This window comes from Cnephaeus nilssonii (assembly GCF_951640355.1).
Source record: "Cnephaeus nilssonii genome assembly, chromosome: 4".
Classification (NCBI taxonomy): domain Eukaryota; kingdom Metazoa; phylum Chordata; class Mammalia; order Chiroptera; family Vespertilionidae; genus Cnephaeus; species Cnephaeus nilssonii.
Genome location: NC_137075.1, coordinates 72,925,239 through 72,943,191, shown reverse-complemented (window position 1 = coordinate 72,943,191; position 17,953 = coordinate 72,925,239). Strand labels below are relative to the sequence as shown.

The 17,953-nt window shown below is 42.6% G+C and overlaps 1 protein-coding gene and 1 pseudogene across 2 annotated transcripts in view; one reads left to right on the top strand and one right to left on the bottom strand.

Moving 5' to 3' along the window:
* The window catches only part of TBPL2 (TATA-box binding protein like 2), a gene marked incomplete at both ends in the record, with an annotated part of 28,422 nt that extends 11,594 nt beyond the window's left edge, over nt 1-16,828 (top strand). Inside the window, 2 exons of the mRNA XM_079769498.1 lie at nt 6,166-6,260; nt 16,752-16,828. Coding sequence (XP_079625624.1) covers nt 6,166-6,260; nt 16,752-16,828 — 172 coding nt within the window. The remainder of the gene's footprint in view (nt 1-6,165; nt 6,261-16,751) is intronic.
* Nucleotides 12,811-13,497, bottom strand: LOC307098493 (small ribosomal subunit protein eS6-like; annotated as a pseudogene). Its single transcript has one exon. The product of its transcript is annotated as a small ribosomal subunit protein eS6-like (transcript).
* Nucleotides 16,829-17,953: the final 1,125 nt, after the last annotated feature.

The window sequence follows — 17,953 nt, the reverse complement described above, 5'->3', positions numbered from 1 at the left end:
GTCCTTTCATTCCAACACTTTTCCTTCTCTTTGCCTTTGGGCCATCCTTCTGTTTAATGGAGGATGGGGATCATATAGCTGTGCTTTCTCTTGTATTTCTTAGCTTTCTTTTGAGATGTGATCTGAACAGAAGTTTAAAATTGTCTTGTTTCTCCCCTAACATTAAAAAAAAAATTAGTTCAGCCCTAGCTGGTTTGGCTCAGTGGATAGAGTGTCGGCCTGCAAACTGAAAGGTCCCAGGTTCGATTCTGGTCAAGGGCACATGTCCGTGTTATGGGCTCGGTCCCCAGTGGGGAACTTGCAGGAGACAGCCGATCGATGATTCTTTCTCATCATGGATGTTTCTATCTCTCTCTCCCTCTTCCTTCCTCTCTGAAATCAATAAAAATATATTTAAAAAATAAATAAAAAACGTTTAGTCCATTCTGAGATTTAGCTTTTATAATATTCTTCAGGCAATGTTCTTTTCCCCTTGATTGTATTTTCTTTTTTCGTATGCATGAACTTTTATTCAACATATGCTTATTGAGTGCCCATGATGTACCCCCTGAGTTCACCGGGAAGTCCCGCCCTGCCCCACTTCAAGACATATCGCCTCTTTATGTATCTTTTTCTTTCTTCCTTCTTGTGATTATTTGTAAATTCATAGTAAAACCTCCATTGTTAAGAGTTTGTCAACACACAAACCATCTTATCTTCCAGATTCTCAACCATGGGCCTTCAGTCTGTCTTTCTCTGAACCAACTTTTTCTGAACATGTGAATTCTAATTAGACTTAGCATTCCCCTTTCTGGCCAGTTAGGGCTCTAAGATGATGTGGGCGCTTCATTTCATCTCTTTTCCACTAACATTGCAGCTCAGATTTAAATCTAGAGCAGGAGTAACCCTTGCCACGACTACCTTCTGACAGATACAAGTGCCAGCAGGGCAAGAAGAGAATTCATCAGCTGCACTGCTTTTAGCCCCTTGGAGTGGATCTGGCACTGTCTGTCTTCCTTCTGAGCCAGCTTTATGATCTCATCCATTATTTTATTTTAATTTGGCAAGGAAGCCTGCTTTGTATTCCCACGGCTATCTCATTCTAGTCTCATTCTTGCCTCTTCCAAATGTTCTCCATCAGCCTCTATCCTTAGATTATGGATGACAACTCCAGTGTGTGTGTTTGTGACATTGAGCACTCTTTTATCAGCAGGTTTTATCTTTAAAGTGATCTTTAATTGCCCGTAGCCCTGCGGGCAACCATGGCACACACCAGTTCAAATGATCAGATCAAGTTTGCCTTACATTAAAACCTCAAGTTCATTTGATTCCCCAGGTTCTACAAATTTGTATGTATCAGCATTTGGTAATACAGATATCTACCTTGTTACTGGAATCTTCTCCATCAGTCTTCCTATGCTATAATTGTTTTCTGTTTTCCCTGAGTAGTTTTTCCCTTCTCTTTGATTTTAAAGTCAAAGATATCCTGATAATAAACATTTCTTAAATGAGTAAAATCTAGGTGGCTACCAGTCAGCAGATGCTCTGGTGACAGTGACCATCAATGCAGCCATGGTCCCTTGCCCTCATGGAGTTCACCTCTAAAAGGGAAGACACACAAACCAAAGACAACAATGAAAAATGGTAACTATGAAGGATGAACTCCCCCTCCACCTTGGAGTGCTCTGGTACCATCAAACAGGTTGATGTAATTGGGGAGGTGTGGAGGTCAAGGAAGACTTCTTAAGGGAAGTGTCATTTAAGCTGAGACTTGAACAATAAGTCAAATTTGGGTTGGCCGAGAGATTGGCAGGTGTTTGTTATTCTCAGTCCTCATGAAGTTCTCCATCCCTAACCAAAACCTCTTTTTCTTTTTTCTACTTCTCTTGAAATTGAGGCAGAGAATAAATACAATGAAGTAAGTCTTTAATCAGAAGATTCTTTTTCTGGCACCTTAAAATCATGGTTCTGAAAGCCAAATGCAGTACACCATCATTTACATACTTTTGTTTTCTCTTTTCCCTCTTAGAGTCCTAAGATTCAGCTGGAAAATCAAATGAAAACATTCCTTCTGTGCCCTCAGCCTTCCTTTCAGTTCCCATGGGCTTTTCCAAGGCTCCAGCTGGTCTCATTGTCTTCCCGGTGTCAGGAAGTGGTTAACGGGTAGAAGTTTTGACAGATAGTGATGTGGTAGGACCACCCACAGCAATCTTTGTGTACCTTTGAAGGGCAGCCATTGTGATGTCTCTTCCTGGAGCCAATCAGAGAGTTCACATCTGCTGTTGAATGGGTCTTTGCAGAATGGAATGGGGGTTTTCATGTCATCTGGATTTCCTTAGTGTATTCTAGTGTTCATTTCTCCGATATCTTCTTTTTCTTATATCTGTTCTCCATTAGCAATTGTTTTAAGAATAGTTTTATTTTATCAGCTTCCTCTCCCTGACCTCTCTTTTATAGACCCCCTCAAGCTTTTCCAATTCTCTCCCCTTTTTTCTTTTTTGTTAATCCTAGCCCGAGGATATATCCCCCCCCCCCCCCCCCCACACACACACACACTAATTTTTAGAGAGAGTGGAAGGGAGGGAGGGGGTGTGGAGGAAGGGAGAGAGAGAGAAACATTAATGTGAGAGAGACACATCGATTGGTTGCCTCACACACACAAACCCCCGACCAGGACCAGGGATCAAACCTGCAACCCAGCTACGTGCCCTTGACTAGGAATCGAATCTGCGACCCTTCGGTGCTCAGGCTGACGCTCTAACAACTGAGCCACATTGGCCAGGGCAGCTCTTCTTCTTTGTGCTGGAGTGTGGAGAAGCAGTTCTTAGCCCCATCATCCTTTGCTCCATGGAGCAGCCAGCTTACTATTTATTTTTTTAAAATATTTTTAATAAATCTTTATTGTTCAGATTATTACAATTGTTCCTCTTCCCCCACCCCATAGTTCCCCTCCACCCAGTTCCCACCCCACTTTCTGCCCTTACCCCCCACCACTGTCCTCATCCATAGGTGTACGATTTTTGTCCAGTCTCTTCCCACACTCCCCACACCCCTTTCCCCCCGAGAATTGTCAGTCCACTCCCTTTCTATGCCCCTGATTCTATTATATTCACCAGTTTATTCTGTTCATCAGATTTTTTATTCATTTGATTTTTAGATTCACTTGTTGATAGATATGTATTTGTTGTTCATAATTTTTATCTTTACCTTTTTCTTCTTCTTCCTCTTCTTAAAGAATACCTTTCAGCATTTCATATAATACTGGTTTAGCAGTGATGAACTCCTTTAGCTTTTTTTTTTTTTTATAATATATTTTATTGATTTTTTACAGAAAGGAAGGGAGAGGGAGAGAGAGTTAGAAGCATCCATGAGAGAGAAACATCAATCAGCTGCCTCCTGCACACTCCCTACTGGGGATGTGCCTGCAACCAAGGTATATGCCCTTGACCAGAATCAAACCGGGGACCCTTTAGTCCACAGGCCAACGCTCTATCCACTGAGCCAAACCGTTTAGGGCTCCTTTAGCTTTTTCTTATCTGTGAAGCTCTTTATCTGACCTTCAATTCTGAATGATAACTTTGCTGGGTAGAGTAGTCTTGATTGTAGGTTCTTGCTATTCATCACTTTGAATATTTCTTGCCACTCCCGTCTGGCCTGCATAGTTTCTGTTGAGAAATCAGCTGACAATTATATGGGTGCTCCCTTGTAGGTAACTAACTGTTTTTCTCTTGATGCTTTTAATATTCTCTCTTTGTCTTTTGCTCTTGGCATTTTAATTATGATGTGTCTTGGTGTGGTCCTCTTTGGATTCCTTTTGTTTGGGGTTCTCTGCACTTCCTGGACTTGTAAGTCTATTTCTTTCATCAGGTGGGGGGAAGATTTCTGTCATTATTTCTTCAAATAGGTTTTCAGTATCTTGCTCTCTCTCTTCTTCTGGGACCCCCATAATTCTTATGTTGGTATGCTTGAAGTTGTCCCAGAGGCTCCTTACACTATCTTCATATTTTTGGATTCTTTTTTCTTTTTGCTTTTCTGATTGGGTGTTTTTTGCTTCTTTGTATTTCAAATCTTTGACTTGATTCTTGCGATCCTCTAGTCTGCTGTTGGATCTCTGTATATTATTTTTTATTTCAGTCAGTGTATGCTTAATTTTTAGTTGGTCCTTTTTCATATCCTCAAGGATCTCACTAAATTTATCGGCCTTTTCTAGAAAATTCTTGAAAAACCTTATAACCGTGGTTTTGAACTCTATATCCAGTCATTTGCTTTCCTTCATTTTTTTCATTTGTGACCTGTTTCTTTGTCTCCACATTTTGACTGCTTCCCTGAGTTGATAGAGTGGCTTTGTGTGCTAGGTGTCCTATAGGGTCCAGTGGCTCAGCCTCCCCAGTTACCTGAGGTGGACACTCTTGGTGCACCCCTTTGTGGGCTGTGTGCACAGTCTTGTTGTAGTTAAGCCTTGATTGTTGTTGGTATCACTGGGAGGAATTGACCTCCAGGCCAATTGGCTGAGGATCAGCTGTGTCTACAATGGGAGAACTTCTGTGCTAGAGACACCCTTATGAGGCAAGACTTGCTTCAGTGGGGCTTTGGTGCTCACTGAGTGTGCCCTCTGAGTGTTTCCCTTATGGATCTGAGGAGTTGTAATCTGACCCCTGGGTACACTGGCTCTTGGATCTCCAAGGAGGTGCTAGTTTAGCCTCTGCCTGAGGCCACCCAACAGGAGCTATGGAGAGATCTGCAGATTCATCTTCTTTGTTTGGGGTTTGGAGGTGCCCAGATGAGGCCCAGCTGTGAAGCAATGCAAGCTGCTGTGGGGCCTTGGGCCTTCTTTTGGATGTTCTGGGTCTCACTGACTCAGCTGCAGTTTTTTAGGTAAGTTTAGGATTCAAAGGACCAGGCCATTCATATGCAAAAGCCTCTGCACTCAGCTTGGATGGGGCAGAGTCTCAGGGCAGAGCAAACAGCAATGGCTTCCCATCAGCCCTGCCCTAAGAGAGGTCCCTGGGTCTCAGTGTCCCGATATAATCGCTGCAAGCACCTCTGAGAGAAAGCCGCCCTCAAGTTTCACCCACTGCCAGACAGTCCAGTTTCTCCCCGTATGAGTCTGGGTCCCCAGAATCTGGCCTGGAACTGGAGTTCAGAGCAGAAGCTTTTGTCTCCCTCCCGATTGAGAAAGCCAGTCGCGTACTCAGTTGCCAGCCCTCTCCGTGCGCACGTCTCTGTACCTCTGCCTTCCGCAGTTCCTGTGAGTCTCAGTGTGCTTTTCTCTTTCCTTCTAGTTGTAGAATTTCCACTCAGCCTTATTGTGGTTCTGGATGATGACCATTTTGTCTTTTAGTTGTAGTTTTGAAATTGTTGTGTGAGGCAGCAGTTCAGGTGTTTACCTATGCTGCCATCTTGGTTTCTCCCAGCTTACTATTTAGTAGTAAATAACAGTGAATTACTATGTATAGAAACAAATCCTGAATTTTTAAAAGTTGGAATAGCTTAGTTTTCTTTCTTTATATAGTACCTGTCCAAAGACAAATAACACTGGTTTAGAAAATTTTTTAGGTCTAGCTGCTAAAAATGATAACTTTATCAGTTCATAATGACCATACAAAATATGCTCATTATTGGGGGAACTTGGAAAATTTAGAAAACATGTTTATGTATTTTTATCAACAGACTTTTTTGGAAAGATGGTGAACATTTAACCAACAAGATTTTAATACATGAAATCTGATACCTTAAGTCAGGGGTCCTCAAACTTTTTAAACAGGGGGCCAGTTCACTGTCCCTCAGACTGTTGGAGGGCCAAACTATAGTTTAAAAAAAAAACTATGAACAAATTCCTATGCACACTGCACATATCTTATTTTGAAGTAAAAAAACGGCAAAAACACCCATATGTGGCCCGCGGGCCGAAGTTTGAGGACGCCTGCCTTAAGTTACCTTAATTTCTAATAGCTTAGAAATGCACTTGAAAAAAATATTATGACCCAAAATAAATTCTGTTCTTGACTGGCACAAGAAATTACCTAGGATGCTCAGGACTACTTTATTAAGATGTCCAAAAGGTTTTTGGCAAAACAGCTTTTTAAAACTTCTTTAATATGCAGCTTTAATATATACTGGGTCTGGAATATTATGGGAAAGTAGTTATAGTGCTATTTTTAACTTTTTCCTTTTATATCTTAACAGTTATGAACCTGAACTGTTTCCTGGCCTTATTTATAGAATGGTAAAACCACGAATTGTGCTGCTTATCTTCGTATCTGGAAAAGTTGTGTTGACAGGTAAGTTCTAAAATTATTTTCTGACTTTCTAAAATTCAATAGCTATGCGTGTGCTTTGCTTTTCCTTTTAAATAGCTTTGTTCACCATTATCAAGTAATTCTATTACAGAATACTTGGGGAAGGGGGGGAGTAGAAAGGAATATAACTTCATCCATCAGTCCCAATACCCAAAACAATGTAACTTTTTCGTGTTTTTATGTCATTTTGACATTAAATGTTCATATTTACATCCTGCCTTTTTATTAACCATTGTAACATATGTTAAGTGACTCCTTGTTATAAACTCTTTATGAAGGCTTTTAACCTGCAACCAACATGTGCCCTGACCAGGAATAGAACCGTGACCTCCTGGTTCATAGGTCAATGCTCAACCACTGAGCCACGCCAGCCAGGTTAAACTGTTTTTGAAGGGATGTAGAATACAGTTCTTCTATGTCATACCAGCAGTGTATAGAAGTATCTTTTAAAAATCCTCAGCAGCACTAAAAAACCAAAAAAACAATAGAGAAAACTTCCTTTTTTCAAGTGGGAATTATCTCATTGCTTTAACCTCAATAGTAATCAGAAATAGAAATTCATCACTTTCACTATCTATCTATATAAAAGCCTAAGCAACTGTTACAACCGAACAACCGGAACAACCAGTCGACCAGTTGCTGTGACACACACTGACCACCAGGGGGCAGACGCTCAATACAGGAGCTGCCCCCTGGTGGTCAGTGCACTCCCACAGCCAACCTCCCACAGCCCCTACCCCCCCCGCCCCCCCACCCCCCACCCCCCCCCACCCCCGCCAGCCGGCCCTGATCATCCCTGATCAGGACTTCGCGAGATGCCCTGATCAGCCCCAATCACCGGCCGGGCCAAGGGACCCCACCCATGCACGAATTCATGCATCAGGCTTCTAGTATCCAATAAAGATCATTTTAGCTTTTGTAAATAGTGGGTACGTAACTTACTCCTTTTGTCCACTTAGTTTTTATTAGTTTTTTCCCCTTAAAGATTTGTATGCATTTAAAATAAATACTCTTTGTTATATTTTTCCAGTTGACTTATCCTATATAATAAAAGGCTAATATGCAAAAAACGACCAGTCACTATGACATGCACTGACCACCAGGGGGCAGGCGCTCAATGCAGGAGCTTCCCCCTGGTGGTCAGTGCACTCCCACAAGGAGAGCGCCTCTCAGCCAGAAGCCCTGAGCTGGGCTCACGGCTGGTGAGCGCAGCGGTGGTGGCAGGAGCCTCTCCCGCCTCCGCGACAGTGCTAAGCTGTCAGTCAGACATCCTTCAAGGGCTCCAGGACTGAGAGAGGGCACAGGCTGAGGTGAGGGACCCCTCTTGCAGTGCATGAATCTCATGCACTGGGCCTCTAGTTATTACATAAAGAAGGGTTTTTAAAATTCTCAAAGTAAATAGTTGAGACTCCTTTTTCCATATCATTCTACTGAAGTTTGCTATTTTTGTCTGACTTTTTACACATTTTACTCTTCTCTGCCAAAATGAATGCCACGTTTATATGGCATGAGCCAAATTGATCTCCACGCTCCATCCCTAAATAGCTAGCTAGTCATCTGAACATTACCTATTCTTCCCTCCTTATTCATTCGTGAGGACTCCTCTGACCTTTATTGTTATACATGGGTCTGTTCTCCAGTTCTGCCTTTGTTCAAGAATTATGCTATGATAATCCTATTGTATTTATACCACTGTGCTGTAAATGTTCTTTAATTCTAGTGGTCTCTGCATCTGGTAGAGCCAGTTTTCTCTCATTGCTTTTCACTTTATATTTCTTACCTCCTCTTGGACAGTCTTCCAAATAAACTTTAGAATTTTATAAAGTCTAGCTCTAACTAAAAAAAGTGAGACTTTTGCATTACCTGAATTAACGTGAGAAAAAAATGATAAAACTATTACTCAGCATCCAGCAATTTGGAATATTTGTCCTTAAGCCTTCTTTTTAAAAAAATTTTTAAAATATGTTTTTATTGATTTCAGAGAGAGGAAGGGAGAGGGAGAGAGAGAGGTAGAAACATCAATGAATAGAGAGAATCATTGATTGGCTGCCTCCTGCACACCACCTACTAGGGATTGAGCCAGCAACCCGGGCATGTGCTCTGACTGGGAATCAAACCATGACTTCCTGGTTCATGGGTCGATGCTCTACCACTGAGCCAAACTGGCTAGCACAAGCCTTCTTTTATAATTCTCAGTACAGTTTCATAGTGTGCTTTTCTCTAAGAAATAATGAATGTGTCTTCAAAGTGAAGAAAGCCTGTTTGGAATTCAAGAACTTCTTGAATACAGCAAAGCTACAATTCCTCAGATGTCACCAATTTAGAATTTGCAATAATTAATATCTTCTCTAGTGACTAAATTTACCTCTGTATGTGCTAAAGGAAGGAGGGAAAGCCTGCCAAGTAAATGGAATACTATAGATATTGGAGATCAATATATGCCCTGCATAGGAAATAAACTTTTCAAACCCTTTGGAAGAATACTTTCATATATGTGGTATGTGTCATTATGAATCTGTCTTATTAAAATAGCAAATTACCAAGTATAGGCAAAGTTCCTATTATAAGTACATAAACAAGTTTCTTTAAATGTCCTTAATTCAGATCAGCCTTGCCGTGATGATAGGAATATGAAGTCTAAAGAGGCTTTAGTAAAATGCTTTACATTGACTTATTTCCCTTCAGCATAAAGGACTAAAACATTGGGTCATAGTTACTGAGTCAGCTAGATGTCAGCGGTTCTTGGAAATGAGTAAGTCTGAGAGCAGTATAAAAATGGCCAGACTGATTTGATTAGTGAGTAGGCCAGAGAGAGAACAGAATATCCCTGTCCATTGTTACTGGTAATTTCCCAGTAATACACTGTTAAATGAATACCTTTAGGGGTTTAATGCTTTTTTTCTCCATTTGTAATATTTTCACTTGTGTGTATATACACACACACACATACACACACACATACATACATACATACATACACACACACATACATACATACTAGAGGCCCAGTGCATGAAATTCGTGCCCTCAGGGAGAGTCCCTCAGCCCTGGTGCACGATCGGGGCCAGGGAAGGACACAGGAGGTTGGCCAGCTGGGGAGGGACCGCAGAAGGGCTCCAGGGCATGTCTAGCCCGTCTTACTTAGTCCTGATTGGCCGGACCCCAGCAGCAAGCTAACCTACCAGTCGGAGCGTCTGCCCCCTGATGGTCAGTGCATATCATAGTGAGCAGTTGAGCGGCCTTAGCATATCATTAGAATATTACTCTTTGATTGGTTGAATGGACGACCGGATGACTGGACACTTAGCATATTAGGCTTTTATTATATAGGATATATATACTTGTGTGTGTATATACATACATCCTCCTATATAATAAAACCCTAATATGCAAATCGACTGAACAGCAGAATGAATGGTTGCTATGATGCACACTGACCACCACGGGGCAGATGCTCAGTGCAGGAGCTGCCCCCTGGTGGTCAGTGCGCTCCCACAAGGGGAGCACCTCTCAGCCAAAAGTCAGGCTCACAGCTGGCAAGCGCAGCGGCGGTGGTGGGAGCGGGCCTAAGCCGTCAGTCGGACATCCCCTGAGGGGTCCCGGACTGTGAGAGGGCGCAGACCAAGCTGAGGGACACCCCCCCCTCCAGTGCATGAATGTCATGCACCGGGCCTCTAGAGAGTGTGTGTGTGTGTGTGTGTATACACTGAGTGGCCAGATTATTATGATCTCTGAATGCATAATAATCTGGCCACTCAGTGTGTGTGTGTGTGTGTGTGTGTGTGTGTGTGTGTGTGTGTGTGTGTATACACTGAGTGGCCAGATTATTATGATCTCTGAACGCATAATAATCTGGCCACTCAGTGTGTGTGTGTGTATTTATATATATACTAGTAGCCCGTTTGCACGAAGATTCGTGCAATAGACCTTCATTCACCTGGCTGCCTGCACCAGTTTTCTGCAGGCACCAGGGACCCAGGCCTTGGCTGTGGCCACCGCCTTCTGCCTTTTTCAGGGTCGGGGCTTGGCCCCGGGCGGTGGCCTTGAGCTCAGCGGCACCCAACATCCTTGCTAAGGATCGCAGGAGCCGACCCCCAGTGGTTTCCTGCGATCCGTGCAGGCTGCCCACTGGTGCCCAAGGCTGGGAAAGCCTCCGCCCCAGGCTTTCCTGGCCTTGGGCTCGCTGCACCCAGCGTCCCTGCTACCGATCACAGGAGCCGACCCTCAGTGGTTTCCTGCGATCGGTGCAGGCTCCCCGCTGGTGCCCAAGGCCCGGAAAGCCTCGGCCCCTGGGACCCCCGGGAGCGGCGGGAGGGGCCGGGCCACGCCCCCCCAGGTGGCCGATTGACCCCCGGACCCCCTGGTGGCCGATCGCCTCCGGGACCCCCGGGAGGGGCGGGAGGGGCCCGGCCACGCCCCCCGGGTGGCCGATCGACCCCCGGGACCCCTGGGAGGGGCGGGAGGGGCAGGGCCATGCCCTCCCAGGTGGACGATCAACCCCGGGACCCCCGGGAGGGGCGGGAGGGGCGGGAGGGGCCTGGACACGCCCCCCTAGGTGGCCGATCGCCCCAGGCATCCCCGGGGAGCGGCGGCATGGGCCCGGCCACGTCCCCCCGGGGTGCCAATCGCCCCAGGCACCCCCGGGAGCGGCAGCATGGGCCCGGCCACGCCCCCCCGGGGTGCCAATCGCCCCAGGCACCCCCGGGAGCGGCAGCATGGGCCCGGCCACTGGGCACCGCCATCTTGAACTTCTCAACGGCGGATATGCCACCCGGAGTCCCGCCCCCAGCCTCCTGCCGGCCCAATCGTGGGCATAGCGGAGGTGCGGTCAATTTGCATGTTTCTCTATTATAAGGTAAGATTAGAGACCCTGTGCATGAATTCGTGCATGGGTGGGGTCTGGCCAGCCTGGCCAGGGGGAGGGGACATGGGCGGTTGGCCGGCCTGCCTGCTGGTCAAAGTCCTGGTCGAGGGGACAATTTGCATATTAGCCTTTTATTATATAGGATATACACTGAGTGGCCAGATTATTATGCGTTCAGAGATCATAATAATCTGGCCACTCAATATGTATATATATATATCACTTGGGAAAATAAGATGTGTAGTAATGACTTGGTGTAAGAATATAATTTGAAAATCCAAGTAGAATTGGAAATTGATATTTGGGTTGCCTAAGGGGTAGGATAAGCTTACAAACTCTTATCGAGAGATGATAGACATTTAATAAACTTTGAGTGCTGACTAGAAAACATGCATTTTAGCTGCTAAAGATATAAAAGTGAATATAACACACTCCCCATCTCTAGAACAACAAAATGGCTTAGATTTTTTTAATAGCTTAGATTTTGTAAAATGTTAAGGTTCAAAAAGGACTCTTTACAAGCCTTCTCTTAACTCTTTTTTTTTTTCTAATATACTTTATTGATCTTTCACAGAGAGGAAGGGAGAGGGATAGAGAGTTAGAAACATCAATGAGAGAGAAGCATCAATCAGCTGCCTCCTGCACACCCCCCATTGGGGATGTGCCCGCAACCAAGGTACATGCCCTTGATGGGAATTGAACCTGGGACCCTTACAGTCCCCAGGCCGACGGTCTATCCAGTGAGCCAAACCAGCTAGGGCCCCTTACTTAACTCTTGATAACAACCCTACGAGAAAGACTATTGTCCTTATTTTATAGGTGAGGAAACTGAAACTCAGAAGGTAAACCATTTGCCTGTGATTTCAGAGCTAGTTAATGGTAGAGCTGGCTTTTGAGCTCATATCATTTGATCTGAAAGCCAGTTTTTTCTGCAGTGCACAAAGCATAGAATGTCCACTTCAGTCACCAAACTTAGGAATTCTGTTTATTCCCCAAAGTGATGGTCATTATAACTGAAGGAAAAGACTGGTAAGTTTTGCTTAAAAGGCAAGGATCATCTAATTGAAGTCTGGTGCTACAACTTGGGATGTTTGATTATTAAAAGAAGTATGGGGCCAATTTAGGGTTCCTTAAAGTTTTTTGTTGTTTTGTGATTTTTTTTTGCTGTTTACATACAGTATTTTTTAATGTATTTTTCAATTATAGTTGACAATTTCTCTTATGAACATCTTTTCGTATGTTGTTGGCCATCTGTATGTCCTCTTTCTAAAAATGTCTATTTATGTCCTCTGCCCATTTTCTAATATAATTGTTTACTTTTTTGATGTTGAACTGTATGAGTTCTTTATATATATTAGATATTTACCCCTTATTGGATATATTATTTTCAAATATCTCTCCCATTCTGTAGGTTGCCTTTTGTCTTTTGATGTCTGTTCTTATTTGTTATTCTTAGAAAATCTCATATGTAGTGATTTCAGAGAGGAAGGGAGAAAGAGAGAGAGAGACGGAAACATCAATGATGAGAGAGAATCATTGATCGGCTGCTTCCTACATGCCCCCTACTGGGGATTGAGCCTGCAACCCCAGGATGTGCCTGATGGGGCATCCAACTGTGACCTCCTGAGTCACGCCTGGGTTGATGTTCAACCAGTAGGGCAGAAATTTTCATTTTTTACTGGACTCAGAGGTAGAATCCCTCAGAGAGGAGCATATGTCTCTTGGCAATCCGTTTCTGGTATTTATGTTTGGGCTCCTTCATTCTCTTAGCAAAAAGTTTAGCGTACTCATTTTTCTTAGGATGCTGTTTCTTCAGAGCAATAGGTCAATGTTTGTGTTTCAGGACATGTGGAATAACTAGAAGCTGAATCTTGGGTGTTTTGGTCCTGGGATTCTTACCTTCTTTGTTTAGGGGCTTTCTCACAACATATTGGTGGACATCATGGTCTTTAGAGAGATTAAAAAGTTTGAGGATCCTGATAGCTCTTTTTGGCCCCAGGCAATGAGGCACAGTAGTATCAGTGAGACCAAGAAGATCTCTCTCTCCTTTGTTTGCAATGACCAAGTTGAGAACACTGAGATTGGCATCCACAGTGCAGCCCCAAACAGATTTGCACTTTCTTTCTCCAGTCCTCCTTGGTCTGTAACAGGAGTGCCCCTTACTCAGAAGCAAGCCTTAAGTCTGCCCCATGGGAATCCTTGTTTGTCTTTCCCACCACTGACTGGAACCACATAACCCTTCCATTCTTCTCCCAGAGCGTCAGCAGCAACTTCTGTGGCCACACACTTCTCATAAAAGGTATGGAGTGGGCATTCGTCTTCAATGAGCTTCTGGCAGCCAGTGGCTGGGAAAGAGATGTTTCCGTTTCATTCTGAAGCAGCCAACTGCTTATGAGGCGCCATGAAAACTGGGTGGCCTTTTTGTTTTGTTGGTGCTCTCCTTTGTGGAGCCAAAATTTTATGGGTTGAGGTCTTACATTTAAGTCTTTAATCCACGTTGAGTTTATCCTTGTATATGGTGTAAGAAAGTTGTCTATATTCATTTTTTTGCACGTCTTTCCAGTTCAACACCATTTACTGAAGAGACTGTCTATACCCCATTGTATATTCTTGCCTCTTTTATCATAGATTAATTGAGTTTATTTCTGGGCTCTCTGTCCTGCTCCATTGATCTATGTGTTTGTTTTTATGCCAGTACCAGGCTGTTTTGATTTCTAGAGCCTTGTGGTGTAGTTTGATATCAAATAGGGTGATACCTCCAATATTGCTCTTCTTTGTCAAGACTGCTGTGACTATTTGGGGTCTTTTGTGGTTCCATATAAATTTTAGGATTATTAGTTCTAGTTCTGTGAAAAGCGCCATTGATATTTTTATGGGGATTGCATTGATTCTGTAGATTGCTTTGGGTTCCCTTAAAATTTTGATGCCAGTAATTTCATTGAGGAAACATTTAATTAATTTGACCAAATCCGCTCATTTTAACACCAAGTTACAATATTGCCAGTTACAAATCCTGGCAATGTTTATTTGTTGACTTTGGATGCAAAAGAAGGAACACTGGATACACAAGAACTTCTCCCATAGCTGCTATCATTATTCAAGGGAACGTCAACTTCCTGGGCCCCACTATGAAGTGAAGTAATTGTACTAGATAATCTCCCTAAAGCCCTTTGTGTCTAAAGGTTTCCTATGATATAACGTAATGATCACTTACAATGTCTGGTCTCTCTTGGCAGTGAGTGCTTTCTGCTTGCCAGGGGCTACCAGAATGTTACATACAGTCTTTCGGCTTGAATACAATGCTCTTAGGTATGATTTTTTTTAAGTGTTATGCTAAAACTAAATTGCATAATTATTCAAAATTCTGGACCTAGATACTCTATTCCTCAATGAAATGTAAAAGGAACCTTAGTTTTGGTATTTTGGGAGGGTGGGGGGAGGAGTGTGAGTGTGTTGCTATACATACTTCACTGTCTCCTAACAAGAAGGCTATTCTATTCAAATGTATTCAGAAGCCCCAAACGTCCATCAAACCAGAGGCAGGGAGTTTTTGTTGTTGTTTTTTTAATATATATATACTGGTGTTTTATTTCTTCTCCAACCCACTCTTTCATTTCTACAAAACCATTCTCTTTAGAAACTGAAATTTTAGTGTTGTAACAAAAATCTGCTGAGACTTTCAGGGTTTCTTGTACCACAAAGGTTCTGAGTTTCTGTTATCTGTGTCAATAACTCACCCTCTTCCCTCCCCCACATGCTTGAGGGTGGAGACTGACAGTAAACTCCTTGGCAATGAATAAGTAACTTTCCCCCCTTATCTCTCAAATAACTTAAGCTCATAAAAACTTCATCTTTGATTCTTTAAAAACATTTTAAAGAATTTATTGAAGTAGAATTCACATAACATAAAATTAACCATCTTAAAGTGAACAATTCAGTGACATTTAGTGCATTCATAATGTTGTACAACTGCCATTCTGTCTAGTTCCAAAACATTTCCATTACTTCAAAGTAAAATCCCTTTCATTAAGTAGTTTCTCCCTATTCCTCCCTCCCACTAGCCCCTGATAACCACCAATGTGCATTCTGTTTCTGGAATTATCTTTTCTGGTTACTTCATATAAACAGAATCATACAATATGTAACCTTTTGAGTTTGGCTTCCCTCAGGTAGTTTTTGAGGTTCATCTGCATTGTAGACTGTATCAGTACTTGATTCCTTTTTATGGCTGAATAATATTCATACACCACATACATGTACACCACAGTTTTATATCCAGTAATCTGTTGATATACACTTAGGTTGTTTCCCTTCTTGGCTGTTTTGAATAGTGCTGCAATCAACAGGCATCTACAAGTGTGTTACTGAGTACCTGTTTTAATTTGGGGGGATACATACCAAGAAGTGGAATTGCCAGGTCGTATGCTAATTCTTATTTTAACTTTTTTTGAGGAAGCGCCAAACTTTTCTTTATAGGGTGAACCATTTGACAGTCCCATCAGCAATATCTGAGGGTTCCTATTTCTCCATAACTTTACCAACATTTGCCATTTTTAAAATGAGAGCTCATCTGTGGTTCTGAATCCTGATTTCTACCAGTTTCTCAAATCTGATGATCCTCCTTTTGGTAATTCCCTGTGATTAGTCCCTGTAATTAAACCAGATAGCCACTTCTCACAGGTTATTTCTGTTCTCTTACTGAGCCTTCCTCCTCTCCAACCTTATATAGTTCCCAAGGAAGCCTTTATCAACTTAAGCTATTTTCCATTCCTCTTCATGCTAAGTTTTTATATTCCTTTCATTAATCTCCTTGCCTCTTTCCCACAATAATACCAGATAATTTCCTGATTAACTGACAGCTCCATATACATAAGTAATACCAGGCCACAACCCTGGTATTAGCTCAATATGCTTGCATAGCTTTGAAGGTGGAAGTAGTGAGTGGTGGTAGGTGGTGGTGAGAGATGAGTAGGGACTGAATGATATCTCTCAAGGGTGGGGACCATGTCTAATTAATGTTTTTATCTCTTTAACTCCTAGAGCAGTTTGTGATCATTAAAGATCTCTGGAAATTAAAAAAAAAAAGATCTCTGGAAATTTAAGACTCTGATGGGTGATAGTGGTACAATTTTTCCCTCTAATAATCTTACATACACTGACATTTAAAACTTTTGCTCCAGTTTGTCTCACTCCCTTAGTCAACATTAGAGAATCAAAATGTTAACGAGGGTAAGTGGATCAAAGGAAGTCTCTTTTGCTGGTAGCTAAATGCCTACAGATACTGATGAAGGTCCTGTTCTGGGGTTATATTCATGGCACACCTAGAGATAACATTCCATATTTCATAGTGAGTCCTTTGTGGCTAAAGATGATCTGATACGCCCACATAGTGGAAGTACTAGAAAACTCTGGTCTTTGGTGTGCGTTTGTGGAAATGTGGATGTAATCACTAAATTCTTTTGTCTTTACCAGAAATAAATGCCACTTCTCAGGTACACCTAAAGAGATGTCATCGTATTAAAAGTGATTGGGGATGACAATGAAATTTTAGTCTTAAGAAAATTTTGGGATTGTTCTTAAAGATGATATAAACTTGGATTTCTTTACAGGTGCCAAAGACCGTTCTGAGATCTATGAAGCATTTGAAAACATCTATCCCATTCTAAAGGGTTTTAAAAAAGCCTGAGTATATCACTCAACATCTCACAGTATATTGATGAGTATATGCATAAGCCCAGGACAGAAACAACTGGATTTTTCTACCTTTAATTGTAGATGTTCCATGCACATTTTGACTTTACAATTAAAAGGTGATTCAATGTGAAATGAAGAAAACTTCTTATTCAAAATGACTCTTGTATGTTATTTTTAAAACAAGTAAACTTGTTTCAGAATGTGAGAGATTTAAGGCCTTGCTAGAATGATTTGTAGCATCATTAAAATTTAATGTTCTGCTCTGGTTAAAGATGTAGAGCATAACATGTCCTCTGAAAATGCATGGTGATATATAGAAATTTCAAATAACTGCATAAAATAGATACTATCTGTAATATCTAGCAGGAGAAAAATCAATGTGTCTGTGTTTTGCCTTTTAAAATATTGATTAGATAATCCTAGCTATCAGGTATAGGCACTGTGAAGGATCCTGTCAGAATACAAAAGGATCCAGTCAGAATACTTTCAGAAAGTCTGAAACCTTGAGAAATATCTCTTTTTTTTTTTGTTTGAAATGATCAGAGAAAATTCTCTCACCTAAAAATAAATCTTAAACTTTCAGGAACTATTCAGATTTAGTGTAAGCTCTATTTTGAAACAGCATGGGGAATTTTTGCTTTCTGTGTGCCTTTATAATCCTACTAGAGGCCCTGTGCATGACATTCATGCAATGGGGGGGGGGGGTCTTTCAGCCCGGCCTTCGCCCTCTCAAAGTCCGGAACCCCTTGGGGGATGTCCACCTGATGGCTTAGGGGAGCGGGCCTAAGCCAGCAGGCGGACAATCCCCCAGGGGTTCTTAGCGCTGCCACCGCTGTGCTCACCAGTCATGAGCCCGGCTTCTGGCTGAGTGGTGCTCCCCCTGTGGGAGCGCACTGACCACCAGGGGGCAGCTCATGCATTGACCGTCCGCCCCCTGGTGGTCAGTGCCAGTCATAGCTACTGGTCGGTCCATGGTTTGGTCTATCTTCGTATTAGGGTTTTATTATATAGGACTAGAGGCCCGGTGCACGAAATTCGTGCACGGAGGGGGGTTGTCCCTCAGCCCAGCCTGTACCCTCTCCAATATGGGACCCCTCAAGGGCAGTCGAACATCCCT